Raw genomic sequence first — 18,544 nt, forward strand, 5'->3', positions numbered from 1 at the left:
TGAATATAAACAAAACGAGATAAACTAGGATGAGGTCCCCCGGAACCGATTGAAATCACCAGCAATGAACAGTCTCCAGAGCCTAGTCCCAGCCCTTAGTTCCCCTGCTGGTTTCAGGGAAATTTTTCGTCAATCATTCTCACAGTTGTTACAAACAATCAAGTATAAACAATAAAGAAATGATTAGTCTGAAAGGAACCTGGTATATTCTGTCTTGATTTATATGATCATTTCCCGTACATTTGATTAAATCCGCATAATTTTCACCGTAGCCAGGGAAATTAACAAAAAGGGGATCCTATATATATATATGGGTAATTCACCCAGCATGAGGTCAAGATGGCTAGGATTAAGAACAATTTTTTAATTGCTGGATGCAGCATGTATAATCCCGAGCGGACAAGATAGCGCCATCTTCCCTGCTCGGGTAGCTAATATTCAACACAGTGTAGAATTTGGTTCATCTTGCCCGCTTGCCGAGCAAGACATGATAAGTTAAAATATCGCTGAGCGATTGAACATGACATTTACTGTTAAAATTTATTTACAAGCGCTAAATGCCAGTCCTCAACAAAAAGGCGAACATTTCTTCTTTAGAGTAGTTTCTTTCGTGAATTCGAAGAAACCAGCTCCTTTAATCAAACTATCAAAGAGACCGACCGAGTGACGAGGAGTAAGCCCGAAGGCCTCCTAGCTCCAGAAGCGCAGGCTTCTTTGTGTTGAAATCTTAAATCAGGAGTGCAAACAATTATTGCATCAGCGCTGTAGCAACTTTCCATATATAATCCTCCTTTCGACTTTGGGGGATTTGATCATGACGAGTAAAAGTGAGGCCTGGATAAAGGAGGGCTTAGATCGTTGCCGTGACAACCGCGCTTACCTATGTAACAAAATATTACATTTGATACTGGTTTTGTCTTTTACCGATTTCGTATCCTCCCCTCAGCTTCCTTGCGCGAAACCCGGCAAAGCAAATTTTTCGTCTCTGAAAAGGCACTGACTAGATAAAACTCTCACTTGACTGAACTTGCCAAAGACTTCCAAGACAAAACTGTCCCGCCTTGTCTTCACAATCCAACATGGCAGTGACTGGAGATAAGTTGTCATATGGCTGGCTGAGATTTCGTCCGACATGGCTGCAGTTCCTCAACACTCCAAAATGGTTCTTGTTCTTCTTGAGTCAGTATTTCTTCACTCAGAGTATCGTTGTTAATGGGGTCTATCCAGGGTCCATCAGCACTATAGAGAAGCGGTTTGGTTTCTCCAGGTTAGTGTGTGCTCTTACGTAATTTCCTTGCATAATTTCGAATCAGATTTCTTATTCGCCTGCTAAATGTTAGATGGGTGTCTCTACAACGATCACAGTGGTACGAGAAAAGGCAGTGAATCTTCCCCTTATTTGGCTTTCAAAGCACTCATTTAGAAGCCAAACAATGAATACATTTGGTGTTTAATTTAATAAGAAGTATTTAATTTGCAGATTACTCATGACCCATGAGAGACATCCCAGGGTTTTACTTAGCTATATTCATGCTATATAGACTTGGTTCATACAATGCGCACCTTTGTATCGTCTGCTCTGTTGGTAACTGATAATAAGCGAAAGGGAAAACTAGCAAATGCGACAGATTTAATCTGCAAACATCGAATAAAAAAAACATCATCGATCAATTTCAAGGGAAGTTTGGACAGACTTCGTCATAAAAACCTTGACCCGGCTGGCGTGAAATAACACTGAAACGAAAGCTGCAGGCGATTAAAATACATATATCTTATTAGATGTTTTGGTGTGTAGTATCGCTGTATATATTTACGAGTTGTGCCGTACAAACAACGAGTAAAAATGTACAGCGATACTACACACCAAAAACATCTAATAAGAGATTTATTATCCAAATGCTGTAGTCAATAAATTCATCAATGAAAGAGGGAGAGTGTCACAGTTTTGCGTGCGCGCGCCGACCTGTACGGCAAACAGGTTTTCTACTGTACAAATACGGCAAACAGGTTTTCTACTTATAATATCGCTGTATATTTGTACTGTTATTTGGACGGTATGCGCTGCAGTTGGATAATAATAGCTGCTACCAGATATATGCTGACTATACTGCTAATTTAAATCTGTGACCCTGATAACCATTCTATTGTGCTGTATCTTGACCTGTCTGATCTTTTGGTTTTCTTAGCCAAAGTAAAGCAAGAGTGCACGAAAACAAGAGTAACTGGAGTTCTGCACAGCAATGTAGCAGCGGCACAGCAATGTAGCAGCGGCACAGCGACAGGAAATCCTATGTTTTATTTGCACCACCGAGTCGCACTGCATTCATATGCTGGGAAACTTATACTATGTCAAAATGTTTAACCTTAATGCTACAGCCCCAATTCTTTAGAAATCTTTTTGTTTTCCTATTCAGCTACAGATTACGACTACCAGTTGATTTTTCTTTATCTATCAGATACATTTTGCGAATGCGACAGTCTTATACGCGCGGCACGAATAATTCCAAATGTTATGACCTTATATTAATTAACCCTTAAAAAGACATTTGAAAGTATCGTACAGCTAAACGAATCGCTTAAAAGAGTGGAGTTCGATGGCTCGTAGGGGAAAAATTAAGGTACATTTTTTAAAAAATTTTTCTGCAAAACGTAGACGGTAGAGAACGTGATATTCCAAAAAAAATGAGGGTCACCGAATGTCCAAGATCTTCAAATCCACGCAAAGTTATAGCAGTGGCCACTAACACTTTGTTGTTCATTTTAATACCTATTGCGTGGACGCTAGTTATGCCGTGACGTATGAATGACGTGCGCAGTAACCATGGGCAGAACAATTCGCCCGAACGTCCTTAAATAATGACGTGATGAATAATGAAAATAGTATGAAATACTGAAACACAGAATATAATACCGTTTAGTTATAATTGCTGGAAATCTTGTATTTAATGTTGGTGAAAATAAAATAAACCATTTTACAGTTGTCTGTTTAGTGACCTGGCCTTTGAATGGCAGCGAGGCTACAGGTGACCTTGTGTCGATAAAGTCCTCTCTGCTTTTGTTGTGTAAATCAAAATTTCTTATGCTAACTAGTTGGCAGTTAAATGAGAAAAGCATAGAGGTCTGTATCAAAGCAAGGTCACTTCCAGCCTCACTTGCATTCATAGGCCAGGTAACTAAGCACACAACAGTAAAATGACCTATTGTCAAAAATGCTTTTGGTTACAGTTACATGATGGGCATGGTGACCAGCAGTTATGACGTAGCAGCCATGATCGTAACTCCGCTGATTAGCTACCTCGGAGGCTCACGAAAGAAGCCAGTGTTCTGTGCCTGGGGCGTGTTTGCAATGGGCGTGGGTTTCTTTATTTTCATGCTGCCACATTTTGTCTCGCCTCCTTACGAAGCAAGTATGTCCATCACGATAGGGCGATCTTTCCATAGGTCATTTTTTAAATTTTGCTTCATTGGCACACGAGAGAAGGATTGATTACAATAAAAGGAGCTCAGTCACGGTATTTTGAGATATTTTGGCCACGTACCAGATTACCTTTAAATAGGAGGAAACCTGAAAATAATAGTTCATTAAGATAGAAAAACTCCAAAGAGAAAATAACAAACCATAAAGGACCAAGGATGGTTAAGGATTAGAGGTTAAGGAGAAGATTAACACGGATTACAGACGACGAACTTGAAAGATGTAGGCTAAATTTTTCAGGATGAGTAAATCGTGACGTAGCTCCTTTAAAGAGCTAGTGAAACTTAATACATGGTAAATATTTAGCTTTTTGGGTATAATACTGAAGAGGATAATGGCTTCCAGAACTGCAAAATCTCTGGCTGGCAAAAGCGCTTAGAAGCCCATAAATCTTTTGCAAAACTTTTGAGTTTAAAACCCGAGTTGCACAACTGATACCCATACTCATAACCGATACTTAAAACCAGTGCCAGTTGCAATGCTAAATCTAAAGGTTTTGATAATAATTTTTTTAACACTGTTGTTGTTCACTTATATATAGAGGATATTACACGGTGGCGAGAAGATATGAATTTTATGTTCGAGTGGCAAGAACAATATCTCACTCGTTCGCTTCGCTCACTCCTGAGATATTGTTCTTGCCACGAGGACATAAAATTCATATCTTCGAGCCAACGTGTAATGTTCTTTTTATTATATGAAGAAACCAATTCAACAAAAGCAAAAGGCGGGAATCGTGACTTCATTGAACGATACGACACTCACAAAGGTGACATACGGAAAATACGCCACTCAGGTCCCGGATGAAGTGGCGTATGGAATCTACGAGTGGTTTAGTTCCCAGTAAAACACTCTTCTCCATATAATAATAGGAGTTATCACGAATAGCACACTAAGTTTGACTGACTCGGGACTTTGCGTGGCAAATCGCAGTGATTTTGGCGGGAAAAGTGATTGCAAAGAAAACGTCGCCACTGGAAATATTCTTTACTACGCGCTGTTCCTTCTGGGAATGGTTATAACAGGCGCCGGTTGCACCCCGATGATCGCTGTGGGAGTCAGAAAACGTCAGCGCCAAGGTGTCACCTATGTACGTTGGTATATTTGTAGCCTGTGGAATTTTAGGTGAGTTAAGTTGTCGAGGTAATGGTTGACACATAATGATCCTCTCTTTGTAATCTAGGAGTCTTCATTACCAATTTTACAATGACTGTTATTTCGCCGTTTATTGACCAAGAGCCATAGCAATCGTTTAATATGACGTGTTCATTGCAGTAAGGTCAGAGACGATGCCCTTCGAACGTGCTGCACATTTTAGAGTTTTAGCTTTTGAATAAAAGCGAATTTAACCCACGTTTTTGTGTACCTCATGAAACTTTTGGGTCTATTTTAGTGGAGCTCCGGCGCTCCGAGGGGCCGCCAAGCGGAGCATAACTATAGGACCAAGACCATATACATGCATAGAAAAAGGAAACCTTACAACTCTTTTTTCAAGGTCGCCATGGCCAGCGGCATAAATCGCGGGTGCGTGCGACGGTGCGTGCGCTCTACAACGACGAAAAACGATGACGACACTCAACATGGTGGCCATACTCCAGCTGGTAGCGTTCATCTTTAATATTGGACATCCATGTTATGGTTAATTGACACCTGTCATAACAAGATATCCACTAACCAAATTACGTGACCATATCGCGGGCTCAGCCTTAGACCTCATGGAGGTCACGTGTTCTTTTTAAATCGACCGTTGACCAGGTGCTGGTTTTCGATTGGATCACAGGCTCAAGACAGGTTGATTTATTGTAATTAGGGGCTCCGCTTTTAGGCTTGACTAAATTAACCGCTATATGAACCGTCTTGTTAAGGTTCTACATAAGTCAGATGTTTTTTTTCCTTGTTATTGCTTCAGGTGCCGTTGTTGGATTCGTATGTGTCTCAAGCTTTCTTTCAATGTTTGTGGAACTTGGTGTCCAGACCTCGTTGACAATCCACGATACACGTTGGGTTGGAAACTGGTGGCTAGGGTTTGCTATATTTGGTGCGATCTGTGTGTTTTGGAGTATTTGGCTGTTAGGATTCCCAAAGCACATTCCTTTGGCCAAGAAACAGCGCGAAATAGAACTATGTGAATCTCTAACCACAGCCAAACTGGTAGGTTAATTTACTAGTAAGAATTACTAATTTAGTAGAATTTTCAATATTTATCTTACATGAAAGATGAATACAGCGGGGACAAGTAAACTAAAAGTAGTATGATTTTTCATTTTTCTCAGAGCTAGAGAGAGTTTTGTAGTCTAACAGACATGTGAAATGCATGACCAAATTAAACGCCATCTTCAGTTCCTCATAATCTTCTATTTTCAGTTTGTAATCAAAACTTAGAGCAGTAACCAGAGGAGTAGAGCGATACGATCTAGTTAAAATCAAACCGACGGATTCAGAAGCTGAACACCCATTCCGCTCGTGACTCCGTCGCTTACGATCTAGTGAAAACTAGATTGTCGGAGTCGGAAGCAGAAGCGGAAGAATAAACCAATGACAATGGTAGATTCCGGGCCTTGTGATTGGTTGGTTCTTCCGCTTCTGCTTCCGAGTGAGACAATCCAGTTTTCACTGGATCATAAGCGACGGAGTTGTAAACGGAATCGAAAGAAATGGAAACGTTCTGATTCTTCCTACTCCGATTCCGTCGAGCTTATGACTCCGCCTGCGACTCCGATTTTCGATTTTCACAAGGTCGTAAGCTCTGTTACGACTTCGACTCCGACTCCGACTCCGTCGCTAATGAAAAACAGCCTTAAAACGGATTGAGCTTTTTCAATGTAAAATGTAACATTTTCTATTTACTGGTTTACATATTTGCCGTGTGGGAGTAGAGAGCCATTTACTAATGCTTTGCTTGAAGACGTCTAGAGATTTTGTAGTGCAGAGCTCCTCGGGAAGATCGTTCCATAGAGAAGCTCCGCTGTAGCTGAAGCCATGCTTCAGGTAGTCAGTTCTTGATTCCAGGTATAATTTTTGTGTGGCGTCGCCAAGATCAAAGGACAAAGTTTTCGGAGTGAACATGTTGCAAAGATAAACGAGCTTATTAAAGCATTTGTACATTAAATTTGCCTTTTACTTCGCCCTTCTAACTGATAAGTTGTCCCAGCTGAGCGAGTTGAGAAGATAGCTAGAGTTCGTGTCATAACTTAATAGATTTAGTAATCACTCTGGCAGCATGATTTTGTAGTTTTTGAAGTTTCTCACTCAGCTGTCGAGACAAGCCATCCCAAACAACACTGCAGTAATCAAAGTGGGGTTCGATAAGACCTCTGTATATTTTAATAGCAGTGTGCATGGAAATAAAAGATCTGACTCGCTTAAGTGCACCGATACTGGAAGCGACTTTTTTCGAAATTGCGTGTATGTGTTCCTTGTAGGATAGGTTTTCATCTATGTTCAGCCCAAGAGCTCTGCTATGCTTTGTTTGGTTTATTTTGACGCCGTCTACATTAATATTAATTGTCTTGTCACTTAAAGACTGCAATTTTTGACGCGAGCACTCTACACACTCTAGCCAGTCACGCACAGACAATCCAATAAACCAATCAAAATCCCGCAGTAAATGAATGTTGCTGACGCGAAGCGCAGGAAAACGTGTGCGAACAAGCCGCGATTGGCTTCGGTGTTTCTTCCGATTGGACATGGATGAAGTGGCGCGAGTGTTTTTTTAGGCCAATGGTATAAATGCGTTATTGACCAGGCCTGAGGTCAAGGTAACTGGATATGTGCCAAGTTCTTTCTTTGGGTGTTTCTGGACCGAGATGGAGTCGACGCCAGTAAAAACGCAAAGTGACAACAGTAGTTTCAGTGATGGACTTTTTCTGTTTAGAAAACGCCACCACTGTCTCCTTTTAGGGATCGAAGGTTTAAATCTGAAATCCCTGTTTTTTTTTTTTTCGTAGCCCGATGAAGAAGAAGAAGAAGAAGGAAACGAAACCGCTGGCTACGCCAAGCTCAAAGATCTGTTTTCACACCTTCCATTTGTCTTCATTACATTGGGTGTCTGCTTGGAGCACTTTTACCTCTCAGCGCCAGGTGGATTCACACCAAAGGTTATTGAAAAGCAGTTTTACCTGCCAGCTGGGAAAGCAGCTTTTTTGTATGGCGTGATAGCGTTGACTTGTGCATTCTTTGGCAACCTGACTGGTGAGCAAAACGTACAGTATTTGAAAATAATTTTCGTTGAAAGAAGGGCACGAGTGAACCATTGGCATGACAGTGCTAGGCTTGCAAGATCCTACATGCCTCTATTTCATGTTACTGTACTCGCCCCATCATTACAAGTGGGTCGAGACGCACGTTACATTCCGGATCAACTCTGTCCAACGAGGTCATGCTGGTGAAGTGTCCTTAACTGGGCTAGACACGGTACAAGTTACTTGGGGCGGATACAGGATTTTGTAGAAGGGTGTACGTTCGAGATTCGGACCGCCGAAGGTGGTCCCCTGTAGGTGGGAATGGGGCATCCCACCCCAAATTTTTTAAAATTGAGGCCCTCGGAAATTGGGTTTCAGCATTCTGAGGTTAGGTTAGCGTGTCAGAAAATATTGTAGTTTCATTCCATTAAGGATTGAATGCATTTATCAATATCTTTACAAGTTTTGTGATGTTAGGTGTTTTAATTTAGAGAGTCTGACCGAATACCCCCGAGCCCCCCCCCCCCCCCCAGCTTACCGTATCCCACTCTACCCGGATAATAGTTTGGGCTATATGTGAGAGGGGAGGGGGAGGAGGCGAAAAAAGTGAAATAGCGTCCATCTAGTCATTTAGAGACCGTTATTTTGATGACAGGGCTTCTTAAATTCTATTTAATAATGATATCGTGGCCTAGCACCTATCATCGTCACATAGTTTAGATAGGACATTAATTAGGCTTTGAATCCGGAGAGGACTTGCGGATATGAGAAATTATATGTATTCAGACATTTGCCATACCAGTTTTACCTCTATCAAATAAACATGAAAGGTAAGCAAAGCTAGTATCAGGGAAAAATAGTCTTTCGTCTGGCAAGACAAGAGACAGATAACTAACGGCAATCGCATTTCTTGTTTAAGGGGCATATTTCTCCAAACGTCTAAAATTAAAGTTGAGTGGTGCCGCCATGATGTGTTTTATTGTCGCTGTATTTGGACTTATAAGTGCGTGTGTCCTGTACATCAAATGTGACACTCTAAATATTGCTGGTGTGAATAGAACATATCTTAACAGGCAAGACCTTCATCTGTCTTTTCCTATTTATCTATATATCTATTCTTCTATCACTCCAGTCCGTCCGTCCATCCAATCATTCCTCCCGTCCATCCCATGCATCCTTCCCTTCGTCCATTGAACTGTCCATCCGTGCGTCTGCCCCTTCGTCTATCCGTCCGTCCGTGCGTCCATGCGTGCTTCCGTCCTTAACCCTAACCCCTGACCCTAACCCGCCCCTTCGCCATCCATCCATACCATTTATATGTCCTTCTGCCCCATTGTCCCGTCGTCTGTTACTCCGTTATTCCATCAATTCCACCCGTCCGCCCCTGCATCCGTCCGTATGTGTGTCGGTCTCTTTGTCCATCCGTCCATCCGTCCGTCCGTGCGTCTGTTCGTCCCTTCGTCCATCCGTCCATTGCATATCATACATCCTTCTGTCCCACCTTCCGCAGGTCATTCCGCTTGTTCATCCTTCATCCGTCGACTACCAATTCTGATATCTTTTCAATTGTCCATTCTTCTATTCCCTTCCTCCTTACGGCTCTTCCAACCTTCCTATGTTCCTTCCATCGATCATTTCTTCTTTTCTCAGTTCATGAGTCTGCAGATTAGGAAAAATAATCATTTAGTGGATAATTTCTTTCCTTAAATTCCAAATAGCTCGGGTCCAGTCCAGCTCTCTTCACCATGTAACCACGCCTGTAACTGCTCTGGGGTAAATTATGTTCCTGTGTGCGGTGGACCGCTGACCTATTTTTCGCCCTGTCATGCTGGCTGTAATGAGAAGAACAAAACGAACAAGGTATAAAATGTCAAGTCATCGTCATAGGCTTGTCATTTCGCTGTATTTTTTCCTGCCTGCCGTATTTTGGGTCCCCGTGGTGCTATGCAATGACTCTTATTGTGCTGTATCTTTTCAGGGCTCCTTCTCTTACTCCAACTGCGCCTGCGTCACTAAAACAGGCAAAACATCAGGAGAAGCGAAGAAAGGCACATGCGATGTTGACTGCGGGCTCAACCGCATGATCTTTTTGGCGATTCTTGGTTTATTGCCTCTCATGACTTTTCTGAATGGCACTCCAGGGTATATTGTCACCTTGAGGTTTGTAATGTGTCATTAGAGAGCTTAGGCATTCCACTCTTTTTCTTTTCATTTCAATTATAAAACAAAACAAAAGTTGAAAGGAGAGATTTGATCAAACAACACAGGAGAGGAAGAGGTATGAATTAATTAATACTGAGCAAAATAATACTGGAAGAGTGCTTTTTTAAAACGTTTTCTAGTCGCGCACAGCGGTCCTACGGGTTAGGAATCCAGATGGATCTTGTCAGGATTCTGGGGGCCATTCCAGGACCTATTGTGTTTGGCGCTTTACTGGACAAGACTTGCATTCTTTGGAACTCAAAGTAATTATGCTCTCCTTGTCGCTTTACTGTGTGGAGGTGCGGTGGCCTCATGGTTAGTTTGCTCTACTTCGGATCCAGTTGTCCGGGCTCGAGCCCTGGTCAAGGACATTGTGTTGTGTTCCTGGGCGAGACACTTTACTTTCACAGTGCCTCTCTCCGCACGGGTATACCATGAATGGGTACCGGCGAATTTAATGCTGGGGGTAACCCTTTGATGGACTAGCATCCCATCCACTGGGGAGTAGAAATATTTCTAGTTGCTTCATGCTACAGAAATCGGGATAAGCTCCGGCCTGATGGGCCCCTTGGCTCAATTGCAGGCTCAATCTTTCCCTGTCGCTTTACTGTAAATGTTTTTGATGTTGTGTCAGAGTGCAGCAGTGTTTTTATTATTTTTTTTTTTGTGAACACTGAACTGAGTTTCATTTATCGATTTAAGACCTGAGACCACATGCAAAAGGGATTATCTTAACAGAGAATAGCTGAAAGCAACTATGAGAATTTAAAAAGGTTCTCGGCTGAGCACCCCTCCACAAACAGGAGTAGCTATTATCAGAGTTGCCACGCAATGCCTCGCCCCAATTCTTTACCCTATGGAATGTTGAGCTGCGTGACAGTCCTTAGAACGGTTGGAATGGTTTTTAATTACAGGTGCGGTAGAAGAGGCCATTGTCTGGAGTACGACCATGATGGACTGGCGCAAGTGATGGTGGGAGTTTTCGTCACGTGTAAATTCATCACCATGGTATGTTTCTTTCTGTCGTGGTTCTTTTCCCGACGACTTCAAACCACAGAAAAGATGAAAAATGTTAACAAGGAAGATGTTAACAGGGAAGATGTTGAAAAGGAAAGAGAAGGAGAACGTGAAGAAGGAGAAGGAGCTGGAGCCAGTGAGAAAGAATTACTTCAAAACAAAGAGACAACAATGTGAATAGCGGAAAAGTATGTTATCATTCAACAAAATACTTTGTAGCTGTCTTTGAATTCTGTCCAGCGTTTATCTCAAATTTACTGGTCCAAATAGGATTTAACGTAGGGACAGTTTATCGGTTTTTTTCTTAGAATTCACTTGATTATTGGAATTGTGGGTGACACCGTGCAGGGTAACACGGTACTATTTAACAATTAGACCCGTAGCCCGTAAGGGCTACGGGTCAATAGCCCGTGAGGCGAAGCCGAATGGGCTATTGCCCCGTGGCCCTTGAGGGCGAAGGGTCTAATTGTTTTAGTATCACCCAACTAGTCGGACAGAAAAGGTAATAATAAAGTTAGCAAATACAAGTTGAAGAAATATTTATTTAGGAATAAAACGAATGAAAGCGTCACGCTCGATGGCGCCAATTTCGCTACTCGATGACTATTACTAATAGTCCCCTAGTAGCGTAGCCAATCAAAATGCAGGATTTGCATTAGTCCACTAGGTGGGTGATACTAAAAGGTAAGATAAGTTAGTAGACTCAGAGTTTTTATGATCTTGTCATTATTTTCAAAAATCTCAAGCAAAGGAGCAACTCACCCGATCAGAACGTATGTTTTATACTTAAAACTGGTTATCAAAAAGTTTGATGAAAAGGAAGGCGTGCAATCAAAGGTTGTCTTCTTCAAATTGCTTCAAGTGTTTAGAAAAATTGAAGCTAAAAGATATATAATACAGTGGGATCCCGATTTCTCGAACCCTCATTTTTTCTAACCTCCCGATGTCTCGTTCCCTCTCCTCAGTCAAACGCTGCAATTTTACCCCCGATTCTCAAACTATCCGATTTTTCTAACCAATTTTCGTTTCCCTTGGAGGTTCGAAAAATCGGGATTCCACCGTAAGATAAAAGTAATCCAGACGAACCCTGGCCACCCTTAAGGAAATAGGAGGTGGCCGCTTAATGGGTCAGGAATTAACAAGAGGCTAAGTAGAAACGTCAATTTATTCAAGTACAAACATGCATGCTTTAAGGCAACATGGAATCACGTGAAGACAATAATAAACTTGTGTTTAAATGTGTTAATCAGTGGTTACTTTCTATTGCGAACCCTTATCTGTCATCGCCTTTCTTCAAAACAAAGCCAAACTGAACTAGGTACGTGTGTTCAATTTTGGGGGATCGGGATACGGAAAACTAGAAAGACCCATTCGTCGGGACGATCAAAAAGGAGAGGTGGCTAGTGAATGGGGGGTTTATTTCCAGTGTATTACTGACTACGACTTCGATATCTGGCCGCTTAACATGGGGTGGTTACTTTTAAGCTATTAAAATAGGTGGCCGCTTAATAGAGGTTCAACTGTACTTTTGAATGGTCCATCAAACTGAATATCAACAAAACGAAATAAATTAGGTCTGATGCCCTCCTCTCCCACGAACCGATTAAGATCCCCAGCAATCAACAATCTCACGCCCCCCCCCCCCTGTCCCAGCCCCTAGTCCCCCTGTCATTGACTAAAGGACCCTGGTACATTCTCTGTTGATTTAGATGGTCAAACCCGCACCTTCTGAAAATGCTCACAACTATCAAAAACGTACTCACAAACAAAAAGGTGTTCCTAATTAAAAATATAACCGAGCCAGGTTGACTGTCAAACTTGATTTACAAGCGCTAAATGCCAGTCCCCAACAAATAGGCAGAATTTTTTTTAGCAAGGCAGCGCAGTTTCGTTCGTGAAGAAACCAACCAAACAGCGTGAAAGAGACCGACCAGACGGTGAGAAGTGAACCCGCGGGCCACCAGAAGCATGGGCTTCTTTATACTGGAATCTTAAATCACGTATGCAAAACTTTTTTCATGATCAGCTCTGTAGCAATAGGTCATTTCCGAATTACGTTTATCCTCTTTCTCAAAGCGAGTCTTGGTGCCCATCTTTCTTATGAAAATGAGATTTCATTTACATGCAAACGCATGGAATAGCCCCAGGCCTCGCAACTCGGAAATGGGCTATCGCCCACATATAAAACACGTTCTAAAACCAAAGGCGATATTCTAAAACAGAGAAAATCTAAGGTTTTCGCCGTTTTTTTTTCTTTTTTTTCTTTTTTTTTTTACCAAACGAGCACCTTTAATGCATGTGTGCTGGCCGACCCACAATGTGGGCAAATCTTGCCATGATGAAACATATGTTTGCAATACCTGCTAAATTTGTTGGAATATTGCCACCATTTCACCTGCTTTTAAGAGATATCGACAAAAAACGATACAAAATTAAATACCTTTTCTTGCCAGAAATTAAAAGTTTTGGTAAGAAATGCACTCTAAAGATTTTTTCTAGCTTGTCGTCGTTTTGAGAAGCTTGGAAATTTTCACTGCATGTTTCTTTAGGTACAAAAACAAAATGTTGGTGGAAATTTCCAGCGACATTTTACTCACTCAAAATATCAGTGAAAATATCCATCCATATTTTTCCCGCACTGTTGTAAAATGTCGATGAAATTTCCTTCGACATTTAACTGACAGAGGCAAAATATCTATCCATATTTTCCCCGTATATGTAAAATGTCGCTGGACATTTCCTTCGACACTCCCACTGGCATCTTTCTTTGCACTATTATTTATCAGTGTAATAAAATGTGAAAAATGACTAGAACTATACTCATAGCTTTCACTTGGTGGAGCCTTTAATCGCTTCATCTTGCTGGATATGAGAGATAGAAGAGCAGTAACACTCGCGAGTAACTGTAAATGTGTGCGCTTCTGTCAATGCAGAGGCTAGACGGCCATAAAGGTTCGGCGTTTTCTCTTATGGCTGATCAATACATCAGTACTCAAACAGTTTGAACAGTCTTCAGACTGTTTGAGTACTGATGCAGGTAATGAAAAACTCAGTACATATGTAAATCGATAGAGAATGTCAGCATAGTATTCACTTAGTCGTTTTCAAGCAGGGGCACCCAACGAATCGTTTCGGTAAATTATGTGCTGAGAATGCTCTCCGATGTTCTTCATATCGAGCTTTCGTGGTACGTATGAGAAATTTAATGACTAGTACTCTTTACAGATTGATAAAAATGATGTTTGGGGTACCAAAAGACCGTCAACTATGATTTTTGTAAAGGATCTATGAATAAAGATAGGTTTTCGGTAAATGGACAAAAACAATAACAAATTTGATAAGACTCAAGTTCCCGTAGAAGACCGAGCAGATAAGAAATTTTACATGCATCGCAGCCTAAAATTAACTTAGAGATCTTTTAAAGCACTCCAAAGAAAAAGTGTTGTTTATTAGCGTTTTTAATATGTAATTTTATTTTTTTAGTTTTATAGTCTATAACCTGATCTCACGATAGCCCCCAAGATCGTCACGAAAATCCGAAAGGGGGCACAATCTTTGCGAACGAAATGATGCTAAGTCTTTCAAGAAACTAAAATGTCACCGGCATTTTCCTCAGACATTTATCTCTCAGAGCTAAACAACCAAGGGAAATTTCCAGCGACTTTTTCTTTCTGCCGAGTAAAGTAACAATGAAAATTCCATGGTCCTAACATCAAGCACTTATAGCAATCAGTTACCATCTGAATGTAAATAAATTCTTACCATTAAGTTTACATTTTAGAAAAAAATAAGACATTTTAAATGGTTTCTCTAGCCAAAGAAAACAATGTTTCTAAGTTGTTGCCAAAAAGATATATAATTATGAAAATTATGCAATAATGTTTGGCTTTTGGAAAAATATCTGCGAAAGTTCTCAAATTTTATCACTTCGTAATGGCAAAAGACTTAAAAGGGTTATTTCCAACGCTGTAACTCAAAACTAAAAATATAGCAATTTTAGCTCAGAAATTAATTTTTCGTCAGTGCTGAATTTTGGTAAAATTGGCTCAAAACGCGCTCGTTTTCCTTAGGACGTAAATTGATCGGTTGCCAAACAGTCCAAAAAGGTCGATTTTTGCCAAGATTGTGTGCTAATTTGGCAAAAAAGAGGCCAAAAAGGTTAATTTTGACAAATATTTTTTTTTTTGCATTTAGTTTTAGAAAGTGTTACTGAAACCTCGTTTCGACCTAGTGGAAAAGGCGAGGTCTGGATAAAGGAGGGCTTAGATCGTAGCCGTGACTACCGCCATTTCGCTTGTGAACATCGTTCACTGGTGTCGTTTCCTCCCCAAAGTTAAGCTTACGCGAAATCCGGCAAAGCAAATTTGTGACTAAACTTGGCAAAGCCTTCGAACACAAAGACGTCCCGCTTTGTCGACACAATCCTCCCAAACATGGCAGTGACTGGAGATAAGTTGTCGTGTGGCTGGCTGAGGTTTCGACCAACGTGGCTGCAGTTTCTTAACACTCCAAAATGGTTCTTGTTCTTCTTGAGTTAGTATTTCTTCACTCAGAGTATCGTTGTTAACGGGGTCTTCCCAGGTTCCATCAGCACCATAGAGAAGCGGTTTGGTTTCTCCAGGTTAGTGCGTGCGTTTAATACACATTGCAAAATAACGAGTCAGATTTCTTATTCATTTCATTTTCATTTTTTTCATTTTATTTATTTATTCCATTCTAAAATTACAAAGATAAATATAAAGTAGACAAGTAAGAGGAGAAATGGAAAAGGGCAAAAATATAGCAAGCTAATTAGATGCCTTTGTTTAATTGACAATAATAATTAGGGTAAAAAAGTTAAGTTAACATAGGAGAGGAAGAGGTATGAATTAATTAATACTGAGCAAAATAATACTGGAAGAGTGCTTTTTTAAAACGTTTTCTAGTCGCGCACAGCGGTCCTATGGGTTAGGAATCCAGATGGATCTTGTCAGGATTCTGGGAGCCATTCCAGGACCTATTGTGTTTGGCGCTTTACTGGACAAGACTTGTATTCTTTGGAACTCAAAGTAATTATGCCCCCCTTATCGCTTTACTGTGTGGAGGTGCGGTGGCCTCATGGTTAGTTTGCTCTACTTCGGATAGAGTGGTGCGGGTTCGAGCCCTGGTCGAGGACATTGTGTTGTGTTCTTGGGCGAGATACTTTACTCTCACAGTGCCTCTCTCCGCACAGGTATACCATGAATGGGTACCGGCGAATTTAATGCTGGGGGTAACCCTTTGATGGACTAGCATCCCATCCACTGGGGAGTAGAAATATTTCTAGTTGCTTCATGCTACAGAAATCGGGATAAGCTCCGGCCTGATGGGCCCCTTGCCTCGGTTGCAGACTTTATCTTTCCCTGTCGCTTTACTGTAAATGTTTTTGATGTTGTGTCAGAGTGCAGCAGTGTTTTTATTTTTTATTTTTTGTGAACACTGAACTGAGTTTCATTTATCGATTTAAGACCTGAGATCACATGCAAAAGGGATTATCTTAATAGAAAATAGCTGAAAGTAACTATGAGAATTTAAAAAGGTTCTCGGCTGAGCACCCCTCCACAAACAGGAGTAGCTATTATCAGAGTTGCTACGCAATGCCTCGCCCCAATTCTTCACCGCATGGAATTTTGAGTTGCGTGACAGTCCTTAGAACGGTCGGAATGGTTTTTAATTATAGGTGCGGTAGAAGAGGCCATTGTCTGGAGTACGACCATGATGGACTGGCGCAAGTGATGGTGGGAGTTTTCGTCACGTGTAAATTCATCACCATGGTATGTTTCTTTCTGTCGTGGTTCTTTTCCCGACGACTTCAAACCACAGAAAAGATGAAAGATGTTAACAAGGAAGATATTAACAAGGAAGGAGGAGGAGAACGTGAAGGAGGAGGAGGAGTTGGAGCCAGTGAGAAAGAATCATTTCAAAACAAAGAGACAACAATGTGAATAGAGGAAAAGTATGTTATCATTCAACAAAATACTTTGTAGCTGTCTTTAAATTCTGTCCAGCGTTTATCTCAAATTCACTGGTCTAAATAGGGTTTAACGTAGGGACAGTTTATCGGTTTTTTTCTTAGACTTCACTTGATTATTGGAATTGTGGGTGACACCGTGCACGTTAACACGGTACTATAAGGTAAGATAAGTTAGTAGACTCAGAGTGTTTATGATATTGTCATTATTTTCAAAAATCTCAAGCAAAGGAGCAAATCACCCGATCAGAACGTACGTTTTATACTCAAAATATTATTAAAAAGTTTGGTGGGAAGGAAAACGTGCAATCAGGATTTGTCTTCTTCAAATTGCTTCAAGAGTCTGGAAAAATTGGAGCTAAAAGACATAATACAATGGGATCCCGATTTCTCGAACCCTCATTTTTTTGAACCTCCCGATAACTCGAGCCAAAAGTCGTTCCCTCTCCTCAGTCAAACGCTGCAATTTTACCCCCGATTCTCAAACTATCCGATTTTTCTAACCAATTTTCGTTTCCCTTGGAGGTCCGAAAAATCGGGATTCCATTGTAAGATAAGAGTAATCCAGACAAACCCTGGCCACCCTTAAGGAAATAGGAGGTGGTCGCTTAATGGGTCAGGAATTAACAAGAGGCTAAGTAGAAACGTCAATTTATTCAAGTGCAAACATGCATGTTTTAAGGCAACATGGAATCACGTGAATACAATAATAAACTTGTGTTTAAATGTGTTAATCAGTGGTTACTTTCTATTACGAACCCTTATCTGTCATTTTTTCAAAACAAAGCCAAACTGAACTAGGTACGTGTGTTCAATTTTGGGGGATCGGGGTACGGAAAATAGACCCATTCGTCGGGACGATCAAAAAAGAGAGGTGGCTAGTTAATGGGGGTTTTTATTTCCAGTGTATTGCTGACTGCGACTTTGATATCTGGCCGCTTAACATGGGGTGGTTACTTTTAAGCTATTAAAATAGGTGGCCGCTTAATAGACGTTCAACTGTACTTTAAAAAAAAAAAAAAAAAAACATTGAATGGTCCATCAAACTGAATATCAACAAAACGAAATAAATTAGGTCTGATGCCTTCCTCTCCCATGAACCGATTAAGATTCCCGGCAATCAACAATCTCACGCCTCCTTGTCCCAGCCCCTAGTCCCCCTGTGATTTACTAAAGGACCCTGGTACATTCTCTATTGATTTAGATGGTCAAACCTGCACCTTCTGAAAATGCTCATAACTATCAAAAACGTATTCACAAACAAAAAGGTGTTCCTATAACAATATAACCGAGCCAGGTTGACTGTCAAACTTGATTTACAAGCGCTAAATGCCAGTCCCCAACAAAAAGGCAGAATTTTTTTTAGCAAGGCAGCGCAGTTTCGTTCGTGAAGAAACCAACCAAACAGCGTGAAAGAGACCGACCAGACGGTGAGAAGTGAACCCGCGGGCCACCAGAAGCATGGGCTTCTTTATACTGGAATCTTAAATCACGTATGCAAAACTTTTTTCATGATCAGCTCTGTAGCAATAGGCCATTTCCGAATTACATTTATCCTCTTTCTCAAAGCGAGTCATGGTACCCATCTTTCTTATGAAAATGAGATTTCATTTACATGCAACCGCATGGAATAGCCCCAGGCCTCGCAACTCGGAAATGGGCTATCGCCCACATATAAAA

The 18,544-nt window shown here is 41.0% G+C and overlaps 1 protein-coding gene and 1 pseudogene across 2 annotated transcripts; both read left to right on the forward strand.

Annotated features, from left to right (window-relative positions):
* Window positions 1-44: 44 nt before the first annotated feature.
* On the forward strand, window positions 45-9,835 carry LOC145463818 (solute carrier organic anion transporter family member 4A1-like; annotated as a pseudogene). Its single transcript, XR_014041362.1, has 8 exons — window positions 45-1,267; window positions 3,226-3,441; window positions 4,364-4,600; window positions 5,385-5,626; window positions 7,423-7,666; window positions 8,576-8,729; window positions 9,375-9,516; window positions 9,635-9,835. The product of XR_014041362.1 is annotated as a solute carrier organic anion transporter family member 4A1-like (transcript).
* Window positions 9,836-10,125: 290 nt separating this feature from the next.
* Window positions 10,126-11,524, forward strand: LOC145463081 (uncharacterized). Its single transcript, XM_081446797.1, has one exon. It carries the CDS (start codon window positions 10,690-10,692, stop codon window positions 11,050-11,052), a length of 363 nt encoding a protein of 120 aa, XP_081302923.1. The 5' UTR covers window positions 10,126-10,689; the 3' UTR covers window positions 11,053-11,524.
* Window positions 11,525-18,544: the final 7,020 nt, after the last annotated feature.

The sequence above is a fragment of the Orbicella franksi genome, chromosome 12, assembly GCF_964199315.1.
Source record: "Orbicella franksi chromosome 12, jaOrbFran1.1, whole genome shotgun sequence".
Taxonomy (NCBI): domain Eukaryota; kingdom Metazoa; phylum Cnidaria; class Anthozoa; order Scleractinia; family Merulinidae; genus Orbicella; species Orbicella franksi.